The sequence below is a fragment of the Bolinopsis microptera genome, chromosome 5, assembly GCF_026151205.1.
Source record: "Bolinopsis microptera isolate Bmic1 chromosome 5, MBARI_Bmic_1.0, whole genome shotgun sequence".
Taxonomy (NCBI): Eukaryota; Metazoa; Ctenophora; class Tentaculata; order Lobata; family Bolinopsidae; genus Bolinopsis; species Bolinopsis microptera.
This window is the reverse complement of record NC_087076.1, coordinates 10434885-10448044: the sequence shown is the minus strand read 5'-3', so window position 1 is coordinate 10448044 and position 13160 is coordinate 10434885. Positions and strand designations below refer to the sequence as shown.

Sequence of the window (13160 nt, the reverse complement as noted above, 5' to 3'; positions counted from 1 at the left end):
AATTGTATCGATATCATAATATCATAATGTCTAATCTTGTAGGTCGGATGTCCAAGGATGATACAAGCATATCTGTATTAACGTCAGAAGAGCAAGAAAAAGAAACAAAACTGCTAGAAGACATGGAAGGGCCTAGAATCGATGTTGCCTTAGAGAAAGAAGAAGAGAAAGCTGCCAGCGACACAGTTTCAGAATTACAACCTTCTCATCCTGAAAACCATCCAACAAACCCCTCATCATCTACCATGGAATCATTTACCATGGTCGCGGATCAAAACGTAGCTGAGAAACCGCATGATGATGAAAGTGAGGGTGAAGACTTCAAAACACCCAGATCTGCATTATCTCAGGATGAAGCTGAAACGAATATTGTCGAAGAAGTTGCTCCGTCCGCGTCAGATTCACCGTCTATAAATGTCAGTGGAGAAGTGGAGGTTGAAATAGACCCTTCCAACTTTGATGAGGAAGTGCCAAGGTCATCGTCCTCATTTGATATGATTGGGGATGATGAAGTAGAGGACCTTGCTGACGAAGAGCCTGTTCTGCCTGCTTCTCCGGTGCCTGGTGTTAAATTAGGACATGACATTCCTGCAGACTCCAAACAGTTGGCAGACCTTTTCAAGTACAAGCAAGCTGTGATGCATCCTGATGAGTGGTGTCAGTGGTCCACAGCGTCTACCTGCTCTAACGATACCATCGCTCAACAGAGGCTGTTCAGTGAGAGTATTCTGGCTGAAGCAGCTGATGATAATAAATCAGTCAAAGATGACATCGATGAATCGATTGATGAAGGTACTAAAATGGTCGAGGAATCCGTCCCAGAGGCCAACTTCATTGAAGCAATTCCTGAAGTTGAAGCTACCGCTGAAGCTGAAACTAGCCCCGTTGCCGAATCTCCACCTGTTTTCGAAGCTACACCTGTTGCCGAAGCTACACCTGTGGCTGAAGATGCACCTGTGGTTGAAGCTACCACTGAGGCTGAAACTAGCCCTGAGGCCGAATCTATACCTGTAGCTGAAGCTGCCCCTGAGGCCGAATCTGCACCTTTGGTGGAAGCTGCACCTGTGGCTGAAGCTGCACCTGTGGCTGAAGCTACACCTGTGGCTGAAGCTACACCTGTCATCGCTGAAGAATCTCCAACCGGATTTCTGCCTGAATCTGAACCTGTACCAATTGTCGAATCAGAAACATTCTCCATTGTTGAAGCTACACCTTCAACTCCTGCTACCACCGAAGGAGATGTCAAACCAATCGATCCACCTCAGAAAATTGAAGAAGTCCCGGAAGAAAAGGCTGCAACACCAGCTGAAGTTGCAAAACCAGAGGTCCAGGCCCCAGCTGATGAAGAGGAGTCTGTGCCCAATGAGGTGGAGGAGAAGGAAACTACTAAAACAAATGAATGGATAGAAATACTTGGAAATGATTCCCTCAAAAAGAAGGTTGGTCCTTCTTCCTGAGTTCTTTATTTAGAGACCCTTTTGTTATCGTGATGTTGTAGTCGTTTAACGGGCCAATTTACACACTAGTTTCTGGCATTGGATTTACCTATCTTATATAATGCTCAACCTAATATACAATTTGTAGGCATTTGGCTTTAAATAATATAACAGAACAACAGGCTGCGACTGGGCCCGAATATTTCCTGATTTTTCAATATTCATCCTTGTGCAGAACATCATAAAATATAATATTAGAATGCACCAAAACGCAACATTGTGTTGATTCTGGACCCTGAACCTATTACTACCGCATGAAATAACAAATATCGTGCAGATCAAGAAACACGGAACAGGAGAGAACCTGGAAAAGGGCCAGCAAGTGAGGATGAAATACACACTGATGTTGGCAAATGGACAGATGGTGGATGAGGATTTGGAGATCACATTTCAGCTTGGTGACGGGGAGGTCATTGACGGTACGTTTTGTAATCCAGTTATAACGAGTTATGTTTTATAAGAAAGATTATCTACATTTTTGAATTTCGACTTTCCATTTCGACTTTACATTTCTACATCCATTTTTATATAGAATCCGGGACAGCTTAGTGTCATAAAAAGCTTACTTTCTAATTATTAATTGATGTCTATCACTAACATTTTGTAACACCACAATTCTCTCAGCAATCGACCTGACGGCCAACCTGGCTAAAGTAGGAGAAGTGTACGAAGCGCTGGCCAATGCCCGGTTCGGTTACGGAGTACTCGGCAAACCCCCTCACATTGGTTCAAACTCCTCACTCCTCATACTTGTAGAGATAATCCAGGCGGAGGATACTCCTAAAATCAGCAACATGTCGGAACTGGAACGTGTTAATATTGGGTGAGTAACGGCGGAATTGTTTTATTTTTAGACCGTGATATACCAGGTGTTTCGCAGATTCTCGAAAGTGATAGTATTTAACTATTTAAGTCATGTATAATTATAAAGTGTAAATCAATTTCCCAATTTTAACCGGAATAATTAAATAATTTCCTTCCCACGACAGCACTGGTAAATCGGACTTTTGATGTTGCAAATTTTCTGAGTGATTGTATTTATGTGTAAATGTTCCATTGTACAATATACTTGTAAAAGGGTGTAAAAGGAAGTACAACTTGAGTATAAGTAACTTTAGTATGAGTAGAAAAGTTAGAAATATCGGAAATGGTGTTGTAAAGTTTGTTGCAAGATTGTCACATGACCAATTCTACTATAGCAAGTATGGTACTAGTACAACTCAGAGAGAGATTGTAAATATTATTATGAAATGGATCTACAAATGTTCCCTCATCACGTGACTAACTTATCATTACAGTGACCGGAAGAGGAAGATTGGTAACGATCATTTTGCCAGACAAGATTTCGACAGAGCTTCAAAGAATTACACAAGGTACTTACTGCTTACAGTGTTCTCATTTTTAATTGGCCGCTGAGATGAGCATAAATTAATCAATACATAAATCAGATAATATGACAATATTATAGTACCTATTAACCTATTACCGGGGTATGCTTATATTGGTAAATCAATTCTATTATATATAGATATATATACATATTTTCTATAAATAGAAAATGTCACCCACATGAATGAAGGTGAAATTTTCTCATGTGCCTTCTGCGAGTCTACATAAACTGACAGTTAACATTAAATCGTTCAAGTCACGTGACCGTGGCAATGAGCGTGCAATTTAAGTTATTTGATATATTTGAAGACATTCCAATGTATGTGTCAAATTAGTGACATGATATTATTACAGTGCGTGTAAGTACTTAGATCCGCCAAGTTACGAAGTGACGGGAGAGCCTAGTGGTGAAATGAGGGATCTGCAAGCTAAGACGTGGTGCAACCTCGCTCTTTCTGGTATGAGCATAGAACTGTGCAGCAATTATTTATTTTGTATATTATGTATTATGCACTGTGAAAAAAGTATTTATGCATACATTTTTTAGCGCATACTGATATCCTTTTTCTTCATTTCCTTCTACATTATCATCTTTATACGTTACAGTTAACGGAAATGTTCATTATTTTTATATTTTAAAACACACTCATTCTTATCGTTACGATAAATACGATAAATGTATGTCAGTTTGTTTCGTAATGTAACTGCAATAAAAATAATCAGCTTACAGTAGCGACACCATTAATATCAAAAGTCGTTGCCATGTTTATCTAAGTTTGCATTACATAATGTTATGTTTAAAGCGAGTCCCTTGTATTTCTTAAACTTTATCTCATAATATGGGCGGGGTACAAATATCATATTTCATTTCATTTCAAATGTAAATATTTTTAACGTCATAACCAGCATGGCATTCTATTTTTAAGATTCCACTGCTACCACCACTCCTAAAATATTACAATTTGCTCACAAATCAAAAACAAGTCCATGATGAACCACTAAACTATCCCTAACTAACTCACAGAGTTGAAGAAAGGGAACCTAGGAAGCGGAATCCAGGCAGCTAACAGAGCTTTAGAGGTAGACCCCAAGAACACAAAGGCTCTGTACCGTAAGGGGAAACTTCTCGAACAGAAGGGGGAGCTCGAGGAAGCGGAGAAGGCTCTGAAACTGGCTGTTCAGTTGGAACCTAACAGTGTGGTATGTTGCTGGGTTTTTGTTTCGTTTAGCAGTGATGAGAATTTCCTGCTTTGCTCTAAATGTTTGATATAAATAATACAATTATGCAACGAATATGTTTATCTGGATTATAGTTTAGGTGAAGCAGCTGCAGTTTTAAATTAACTTTATATTTGATTTATTTTGTAATAAATTCGCATTTTTATCAGGGTTGTAAGCAGTTCCTTAAAGAATTGACGAAGAAGATAACAAGTCAGAAGAAAAAAGAGCAACAGATGTATAAAAAAATGTTGAATTTGGAGGAGGAAAAGACAGAAAAAGAAAAGAAGGTGACTTCCTTTGGTGAACAAGAGACAACTTGGATGGAGGTAATTATCTTAATAAGGTCACGTTATCATGTACTGTTATGTGTGAGTTAACTAATTTTATGAGGGAGACAAAAGCGATAATCGAAAGTACACATCCACATGCGTGGGACGTTGGTCTAGAAAAAGTGTATAGGACCAAGGCGCGGAATCCCATCGATAATTTTGTTAACAAAAAGCGTTTTTCCAAGTCAGCATTAGTGCTGCGCGTTCCCGAAACGTCATTTTATACGCAAGCGCTTCCTATCTTTGTACGTACAGTGTTGTTGACAGTCTTAGAAATGGCGTACGTAAGATCGTATTGCAATGAACACGATAATATATTGTCTCTACTAGTATCAATAGACGGAAAAACAACATAAAATGGGTTAAGTATAGGCAAGAGTATATTTTGGTACTTGGTGCCAAAACATTGGGAGAGAGAGGTGAAAATGTAATGAAACTCAATGGGTCATCTTAGAAATCACTGTTGCATCTATCATAAGCTATCATAAGCTTAAAATTTTGAAGCATATAATGTGAAAGCTGAGACGATTCACGATGGCGGCAAGAAGCAGTCTAAAAATTTACTTAATCGTTTTTGAGACCATACATTTTATTTACATCTTGTACCCGTTAATTGTTTGTTATCAATATCGCCTGAAAATCGATAAACTCTCCTTATCTTTAAAATTTCAGGGTGCAATACCGATGGTGGCGGGCGCTGTGACGATCGGCGCACTTGCTGTGGCTGCTTACAACGGATTTAGATCCTTCACCGGATAAATCTGTTATGTTGGGCTATCAGAGACCATCTTTGGCAAGAAACTGCAATTTCCTTTGCACTTATTTACTAATTTATTCAAATTCTTTTATGCTTAAAATGTGAGCGTTGATTATTTATCGTAGATGTTTAATAATAACACTTTAAATAACTTTTTTCTAAATGCTGGAAATCGGTTCATTTGTCAGATTCTTTTTGTTACTGTTGTACATTTTTGACGATTTGCTAAAATGAAGAATCGCTATTTTTTACAAAAAGGCCTTCAAATTTATATCGATCCAGATCTAAGTTTTCCAATAAGGACTTAGTTTTACATTTCGTGGATGTAAGCTGTCTCAAATTATATAAATCTTGATTAAAGTACAGGCAAAATTACTCGTTTTTATCGCCGAATTCTCTCATATTATATCAACTGATTTGAACTCAGATTCCAAAACACCCTCATATGAGAAAATATTAGAATGCGTGCTTCTCGAGTTTTGGGGAAAATTGAACACGCGTCCTCATCACTCATGCCCATATTATGTTTTGGTAAAACTAGATGTTTCGGTAAGGACCATGGTCAGGGAACATGTTCGAGGCTTTGGGATCTCACAGTGAGATTCTCACTTAATGTAAATCTCATAATGTAAAATGTAAATCACGTTAATTAAAGTTTGAAAATACAATTCCACAGTTAACTGTATTGAACTTGAAGTTGAAAATGTGCGCTCATAATTTAATAACCAACCAGAATAATGTCCATCCACGTAATGTCCGCCCAAATTAAGTCCGATAAGGAAGTCTGAATGCAGTTATCTGATTCTTAGTGCTTCACAGGTGTTAATATTCCGGCTTATTTGTGAGATTGTTTTTGTTACTGTTGTGATTCTTCGATAATTCGGAAAAAGAAAACCTCTGTTTTCTGTAATAATTAATTTTTTAAACCATTCAGGAATTATCCATTATTCTATCAAAATCGAATTTTAAAATAAATGCCACACGGCTATAAGTATAAATGTGAGTTAAAAAGGTTGAACGATGTCAAATTAATAAAATAATTGCGCGTAGGCCGTAGAGTATAAGTAATATAAAAGTCATAATAGCTATCCAAAAGTATCTCCCTAGTCAAGGGTGGTACTGTCCCATATGTCCCGTGAATTGTGGTATTTATCCCACATGTCCTCAGTACCATGTACTGTTGATATCCGAATCTTCGATTTAAAGTTCTCTGTCATTAGGACAACTCGGACAGAGCTACCGCTTCCCAGAGTACATAGTTCCAGAAACATCAGACTATCTCTTAACCACTAACATTAGCTAAGTCCCGTATCACTGTCCCCAAAATATCAATCCCCCGCATGAACGTGTCCACACCAAGCCACTCGTTATGATCATGGAGAAGGATGGGAGTGTTGTTAATGGGGGAGAACCCGTACGCAGGGATCCCCTGAGCTCTCAAGTACCTGGAGTCTGTTCCGGCCGGGAATATCTCCGGGACCAGTTTGACGGAGTGCTTTTTGCACGCACCTGAAGGATGTATTCTATGGTTAAGGGAGGTGGGGGGGGGGGGGGTGGGGGGAGGATAACTATATTAAAGTATATCGCAGGCGAACAATTTATAATTGCAAAAAACCTAAATTTTAATATACTTTAATATACCCAGAAAAATAAAGATAACCATTATACCCAGAAAAATAAACGTAAACAAAAACTTAGTTGTAGTGAACGCTGAACTTAGTCGTACTGAACGTACGTTCCAATCATTTTGTAGTGAACGTTTGTGAACGTTAGTGAACGTTAGTCAATATTTTGATAAGTTACAGTAAATAGACAATAATGAATAAAAATAAGTCACTAGTAAGTATAGCAAATAGTAATGAAATTATTGCTCCATAATTCGTGAATTGTTCATATAAGACGCAAACTTGCGTTAACATAAATAAGGTCTCGCTGCTTGTCAACTGTGAGGCGGTTTATTTTTTTGTTTATAACCCAGTCGTACAAGCTCCAATTCGTCTCACAGGGTGAGGCTGATGTCGATTGCGACAGCGCTTTCATTGCAAAACTCTGTAGTTCGGGTACCTCACAACCGAAGTTGCTCCACCAAGAGACTGGATCGTCAGAATCTTGGCTAAAACTTGAGGCAGCGTCAGTAGAGAATAAGCCTCTTTTCTCTCGGTAGAACGTGTACTGCGAAATTATCTTCTACTTTGTTGCGCCGTCACACCACGTGTCCATGACATCTAGAAACTCCTTCCAGACATCCTGATTCGTGTGCTGATCATATCCCTGATAAACCGGGTGAGCACAAAACCCTACTGAATGTAGGGGGAATGGAGCTCGAGCCACCTTTTGTTGGCAAGACTAACCATATCACTTTTATGGTTTCTATTGCGGAAAGCAAAATCAAAAATTTGCTAACTTTAAGGTGAACAGATAATATTTGTAATAAATTACACCGATGAAACCAACAGGAATCTTAAGACTATTGTCTGAAAATCTAAGCAAGACTATTATCGGCTCGAGAATTGAGCATAAATAGTCGACTTCTATCCAGAAATGGGGGTCAAACACTAAATCTTTAGCGCACTCAAACAAATTCTTGTAGCATTACTTTTATTGCTAACAGACTCAGTAAGGGTTGGATCAATATAAGTCTTAATCAAAGTATCCTTGGAACCCTTCAGTCTCTCTAACATAATAAACCGGGTGGCAAACCGAGTTTCCCCTGGTTTTAGCAAATTGACATGAATATGGGTTCTTAAAGTTTTTACTTTTAGAATCATGTCATGATTCTTCACATTTGTAACTATATGTTACAATTCGACAATGTCTCCTTGGTCCAGCTCAACTTCCTGACATCCTCGGCAAGTAGATCGAACTGGTGGGTTACACAGCATGATCCTATGATGTGTTCATAATCAGCTTCGATTAAGCGTCGTAGAGATTTATTGACATTTGGATTGTCTGTTACAACGTGGTAAATCCTGTCGGCAAGTGGCAATGGAAACGCTAGTACTTTGCCGGATAATTGGGCTATGTCCAATCCGGCATATCAATTAACGTTCCTTATGTTCCGAACGTTAAAATCTTTTAGCGAACGCGTTCACAAACTATTTTTAGTGAACGTTCCGTACGTTCACTACAACTAAGAACAAAAACATAAAAAAAGATATTCGGGTTTTGAGACACTAACCAGTTATGGCGTTCCACCATTTGTCCTTAGGATCGATTGAGGAGAGTGCGTCATTGTTGGACGAAGCAATGAAGCTCATCTCCCCTCCGCCAGCTTCGTCAATCCAGGATTTAAGCAGGTTCTTGAACTCTTCGAACGCGTACTCGTGACTAACTCTGTGTGAAACATAGCGGTTAAAATTAGTGCTAATAATAATATTTTTCTTACGGCAACTTATTTGAGAGGTGATCTAGCAGTTTAGAATCAAAAGTAGGTTAAATAATAAATTCTTCATGGTCATAGTTCGTCATTACTTTAAATAGACTGTTTACTGCGCTTATATTTATATGCGCTTTTATGAGCTCAGATTCGATGGCCACACTATCAACCGATAACCGGTAATATCTCGATTATTTCTAAACATTTATCGATTATCGTAATATAATATTTTGGACCGAAAATGTAAACCCTGGTTACAGGTCCGTTCTAAGATATCGATCATGGTTATAATTGTTGGTTACAAATAATGAATAATAAAACTACCTACGGAGACGATTTTTCAAGTTTTAATATAAGATAGCATGAAGTATTAACCTGCAGTCTAGAGTGACAGTAAACTCGCTAGGAACCACGTTAGGTGTAGTCCCACCGTGGATCATGGTCACATTTACTGTGGTCACCTCCCCTAAAGTCATACACGCGTCAGCTAGTAACCTGCACGGGGGATGTTGATTAGTTTTATCATATTTAATAAATCGGGAGGAAAACAAAATGAAAAGAGTTGGTTCAACTCCAGATTCTTACTCAAGAATAGTTTGTTAAGAAAACTTCAAGATCATTAAACCGCAGATTTAATTCGACTGTTTTTTAAAAACAGCAGCCATTAACCTCTTCCTCTGATTCTCACGATAGTCCAAGGCTTTGTTGACCAGCTTCCTCATCTTCTCGACGGCCGTGTTCTCGATAAATCGTGAACCGTGACCAGGGTTGCCACTGAACGTCACCTGGAGAGTTGATCAAGCTGTTACATCAAGATAATATATGTATAGTCAACTTTGTGTTACACACGATTGATGGCACATCGATGTTACATGTTTTCTCTTTTGTAGTGGGCCTTGAGATATTTATAATATTAATATTAATAATAATAAATAAGGCTAAAATGTTAGCCTCAAAAACCTATCTTCAGCTTTGTGGATTTTACATATTTTGTCGAATTCACTGCAAAGAAATAAAAATGTGTAGTTTTATCATTCATCTAATATGTAAGAAAATTGTGCTGTTTATATGAAAAATAAATGAAGAAAAATGCTCCAGCTCAATAATATTTCAATTCAAGAAATCAACAGAATACTTTTACATTTAAATTTTTATAAAATAAATGTTCATTCATTTCATTTCATATAAAACAACAGATTGACGACGTATATCATTAAAACAAAAATAGGTTGCAAATATGATAATACAAATAAAAAGAGCAGAGATATAAGTCTTGAGTTATATATTTTAGAAAATTCAGAAAGGAATCATGTTGATCAGGCCGCATTGAAAACTTGAACCACCACTGTATAGCCACTGAAGCTAACACTAACAGCGCTGAGTGATGACCATATGCACTTAAGAAGGCGACTAAAATGAGGCCAATTAAATAGTGATTAGTATGGAGTTGAAGGGTTCGGTGGCCCTAAGCAATACAATACCATGCAACTTTTAGATATTGAATCAAATTGTGATATCCTAGTAGATTTGTAGTTATCATTGATTAGTGACTTTAGAACACCACATATTACACACCAAATTTATCATTGTCGGAGATTTGAGAAAGAAGGACAATCGGAGAAATTGTTGATTGTAAGGCACGGAAAGTTTCGTACAACCTTAAAGCTTAGCTTACTTGAGGCCAGAAGACATGCCTTTCGCCGTAAAACACGGTCATGGCACCATCTTCCCTGGCAAGACCCTCATCCAGTGCTATTTCTATATTCAGAGCCTTCAAGTCATCACTTTCAGTTAACAATTTCATTCCATGTCCTCCACCAACTTCCTCCTCCGGTACAAATGACAGGAATAGAGTCCTCCTGAGATAGCAAGTATGCAAAATATAAGGTTTTAGAGGTCCCACTTTTTACTAATAGTTAGTGTAACCAGCCTAAAATGCACAGTTCGTCCATTACCGAAGCCACGGGATTGAACAAGTGAAGATGACCGTAATTTGTATCCTGAAGATTGCTCGGAACCATCAAATATCCTGTCTGTGTCCAGTACTCACTATACTCAGCAGCCCAGATGTTCTTGTATCTCTGTTTAACATTTAAGTTTCTAGAAAAGCCTATTGATATATCAAATTTTACTGAAAACTTCATGCGCAACATCAAATTAATGTGATGTGCCTCAAAGACAAGACAAACTCCATGTGCTTGTAGCCATGGCTACTGTTAACGACAAGGAGTTGGAGGACCTGCTCGGGAAATGTTCTGCTTGGATACATAGAGCGATGGAACAAGTCGGGTGCACTGCTCCAGTTGACGTTACGTCAGCAGTGTGTAAACGTGCGATGAAGGACGCATTGTTTTATGAATCGTTCCACTTTGTGCGGTTTCAGGCGGAAAAAATGAAACAGCTGAAGGCTAAGCTGAGCTCCATCAAGAGCCAGCTAATCGAGAATCAGACGTGGGTAATCAGTTTACAGGAGCAGATTATCAACAACAAGGACAAGCACATCGACGCAGTAAAGACTGTGACTGGTCAAGTCTTCAGTGGATTGCAACTTGAAAGAACAATTCAAGTCATACAGTGAAGCTGCTGCAGAGAACGTTATGGTCTGCCAGACTGATAGTTTGGCAGATCCGGCTTCACTGAAGCAAGTCCGTTGTCCAGGAGGAGGATCGGAGCAAGAACGTTGTATTATTCGTACTGCCAGAACAGAAGGACGAGAATGTTGAAGAGCAGGTACAGGAGGTATTCCAGGAGACTAAAAGTAAAACCTACTCTGCAGGTTACTAGAATAGGAAAGATTCGTAAAGAGAATTCGAAGCGCCCAGTCTAGGTTTCGTTATCAAGTCACAGCGCTGTCCATCAAGTGCTATGTCAAGTCAAGAAGCTGCGCCACTCAGCGACTTACAACGATGTGTATGTGAGACCAGATCGCTCCGAAGAAGAGCGATCTCAGGACAGGCTCCTGGTTCATGAACTGGTGGGGAAAAGAGAAATGTAACCGGATAAACTGCATTTCATACGATCGGGGACATTTCACTCAAAAGACAATCCAATCGAGTGATGATGTGTGTTGTGGCTGTGGTACGTGTGCGGTTTTTAAAGATGGTGAATGTTTATGCATACCACCTTGCACTAGCTTTTCTCGTTTTCGCTCCATATGAACATACAAAACTTCATGCACCGTCCAGCTTTCAATCAATCATGCGTTAAATGAACCAACATCAAGCAAAGAACACAAAACCAAGCAACAACTTTACAACTCTCAGCAAGTTTTCAAATGATCTCACGTCAGTCCAGTAGCAGTGTCTCTCTGCGTAGAAGACCACCATATCACTGTTCTCTCTGGCCAGGCCCTCATCTACTGCCATACCAACATTCCACGATTTAAACTCCTCACTTTGACACAACAAACCCATACCATGTCCAGTGTACGTCTCTTCGTCCGGCACGAATGATAGGTACAAATTCCTCCTGAGTTTTTAGAATGCAAGGTACGAATACCTCTTGGGCCCTCCTTGAAAGGGGCTAAATAAAAGTTGTGCCTATTTAAGTATTTTAATCAGTTGATAATATCATTCCAAGGCCTGAAGGCCTCCACCTTCACTGGTACAAAGAAAGGTATAGAGTCTTGAACTAAGATAGTAAGTATGCAAAGGGTAATGTTTTAGAGGTCCCGCTTAATGTCAGTGTAACCAGCCAAAGGAACTTGGTTTGCGCACTAAATCACGTAAAACTGTGAAATTTGGAAACAGGGCTTGGTCGGTTACTGAGGGGAAATCAGAAACGACACCTCAAGATAAACATCTCAAGATAGACAGTATTTGGATTAAATGCACAGTTCGTCCATTACCGAAGTCCCCGTGATCACTTGAACAACTAAAAACGACCATCAAATATCCTGTCCTTGTCCAGTACAGCTCTCGCAATATTATCAGCAGCCAAAACATTCTTGTACCCCTGTTTAACTTGTAAATATCAAATTTCACGCTTCAAGATTTCTATTCCAAAAACTTCATGCGTAACAGCACATTAATGTGATGTACCTCAAAGACAACAAAATGTTAAATGAACGAACATCGAGCAAAGAACACAAAACCAAGCAACAGCTTTACAACTCTCAGCAAGTTTTCAAATAATCTCACGTCAGTCCAGTAGCAGTGTCTCTCTGCGTAGAAGACCACCATATCATTGTTCTCTCTGGCCAGGCCCTCATCCACTGCCATACCAACATTCCACGATTTAAACTCCTCACTTTGACACAACAAACCCATACCCAGTCCACTATCTGTTTCTTCATCCGGCACAAATGATAGATACAAATTCCTCCTGAGTTTTTAGAATGAAAGGTACAAATACCTCTCCATTTTATGGAATGATAGGAACAGTTCCTCTCCAAGTGTTTGAAATAATAGGAACTAATTCCTCCCGAACTTTTGAAATGATGGGTATTGTCATAGTGTATACTATACATCCCTATTTTGAATGACTGTCACTCCCCGTCCACTGGCTGATAATCATAAATTTCACATTGGTCACGGAGTGCATTGTAACAGTCAGAAAAATTTAAACATAAAGTCCATAAAATCAACTGGTTT

The 13160-nt window shown here is 38.9% G+C and overlaps 2 protein-coding genes across 7 annotated transcripts in view; one reads left to right on the top strand and one right to left on the bottom strand.

The window, feature by feature from the left end:
- The first annotated feature begins 37 nt into the window (after window positions 1–37).
- Window positions 38–6121, top strand: LOC134815755 (peptidyl-prolyl cis-trans isomerase FKBP8-like). 3 transcript variants are annotated; one of them, XM_063824335.1, is made up of 9 exons: window positions 47–846; window positions 955–1439; window positions 1774–1915; window positions 2121–2319; window positions 2795–2869; window positions 3240–3343; window positions 3910–4085; window positions 4274–4432; window positions 5108–6121. In XM_063824335.1, the coding sequence occupies exons 1-9, from the start codon at window positions 48–50 to the stop codon at window positions 5192–5194; spliced, it is 2226 nt and encodes a 741-aa protein (XP_063680405.1). In that variant the 5' UTR covers window position 47; the 3' UTR covers window positions 5195–6121. The 3 variants fall into 3 exon arrangements, with proteins under 3 accessions (XP_063680404.1, XP_063680405.1, XP_063680406.1); XM_063824336.1 differs by having other exon boundaries at window positions 47–869; window positions 978–1439; XM_063824334.1 differs by having other exon boundaries at window positions 38–1439.
- LOC134815757 (aminoacylase-1-like) overlaps window positions 5838–13160 on the bottom strand; it is a 36704-nt gene continuing 29381 nt past the window's right edge. The window contains exons 5-9 of one of the 4 annotated variants that reach the window (XM_063824339.1): window positions 12708–12891; window positions 9238–9353; window positions 8944–9063; window positions 8371–8525; window positions 5838–6701 (exon numbers count right to left, since the gene is read on the bottom strand). In XM_063824339.1, the coding sequence (XP_063680409.1) occupies window positions 6475–6701; window positions 8371–8525; window positions 8944–9063; window positions 9238–9353; window positions 12708–12891 (802 nt within the window). In that variant the 3' untranslated portion in view covers window positions 5838–6474. Of the gene's footprint in view, window positions 6702–8370; window positions 8526–8943; window positions 9064–9237; window positions 9354–10243; window positions 10428–11852; window positions 12037–12707; window positions 12892–13160 lie in introns of all 4 variants that reach the window. The other 3 variants (XM_063824340.1, XM_063824341.1, XM_063824338.1) reach the window with 3 other exon arrangements.

Excerpts from the sequence above, each read along its gene's own strand:
- LOC134815755 (XM_063824334.1), top strand. The coding sequence starts at position 48 with ATGTCCAAGGATGATACAAGCATATCTGTATTAACGTCAGAAGAGCAA. Across the intron at positions 2,870-3,239 it reads GCTTCAAAGAATTACACAAG|TGCGTGTAAGTACTTAGATC; the intron begins GTACTTACTGCT and ends ATATTATTACAG. Across the intron at positions 3,344-3,909 it reads GTGCAACCTCGCTCTTTCTG|AGTTGAAGAAAGGGAACCTA; the intron begins GTATGAGCATAG and ends ACTAACTCACAG.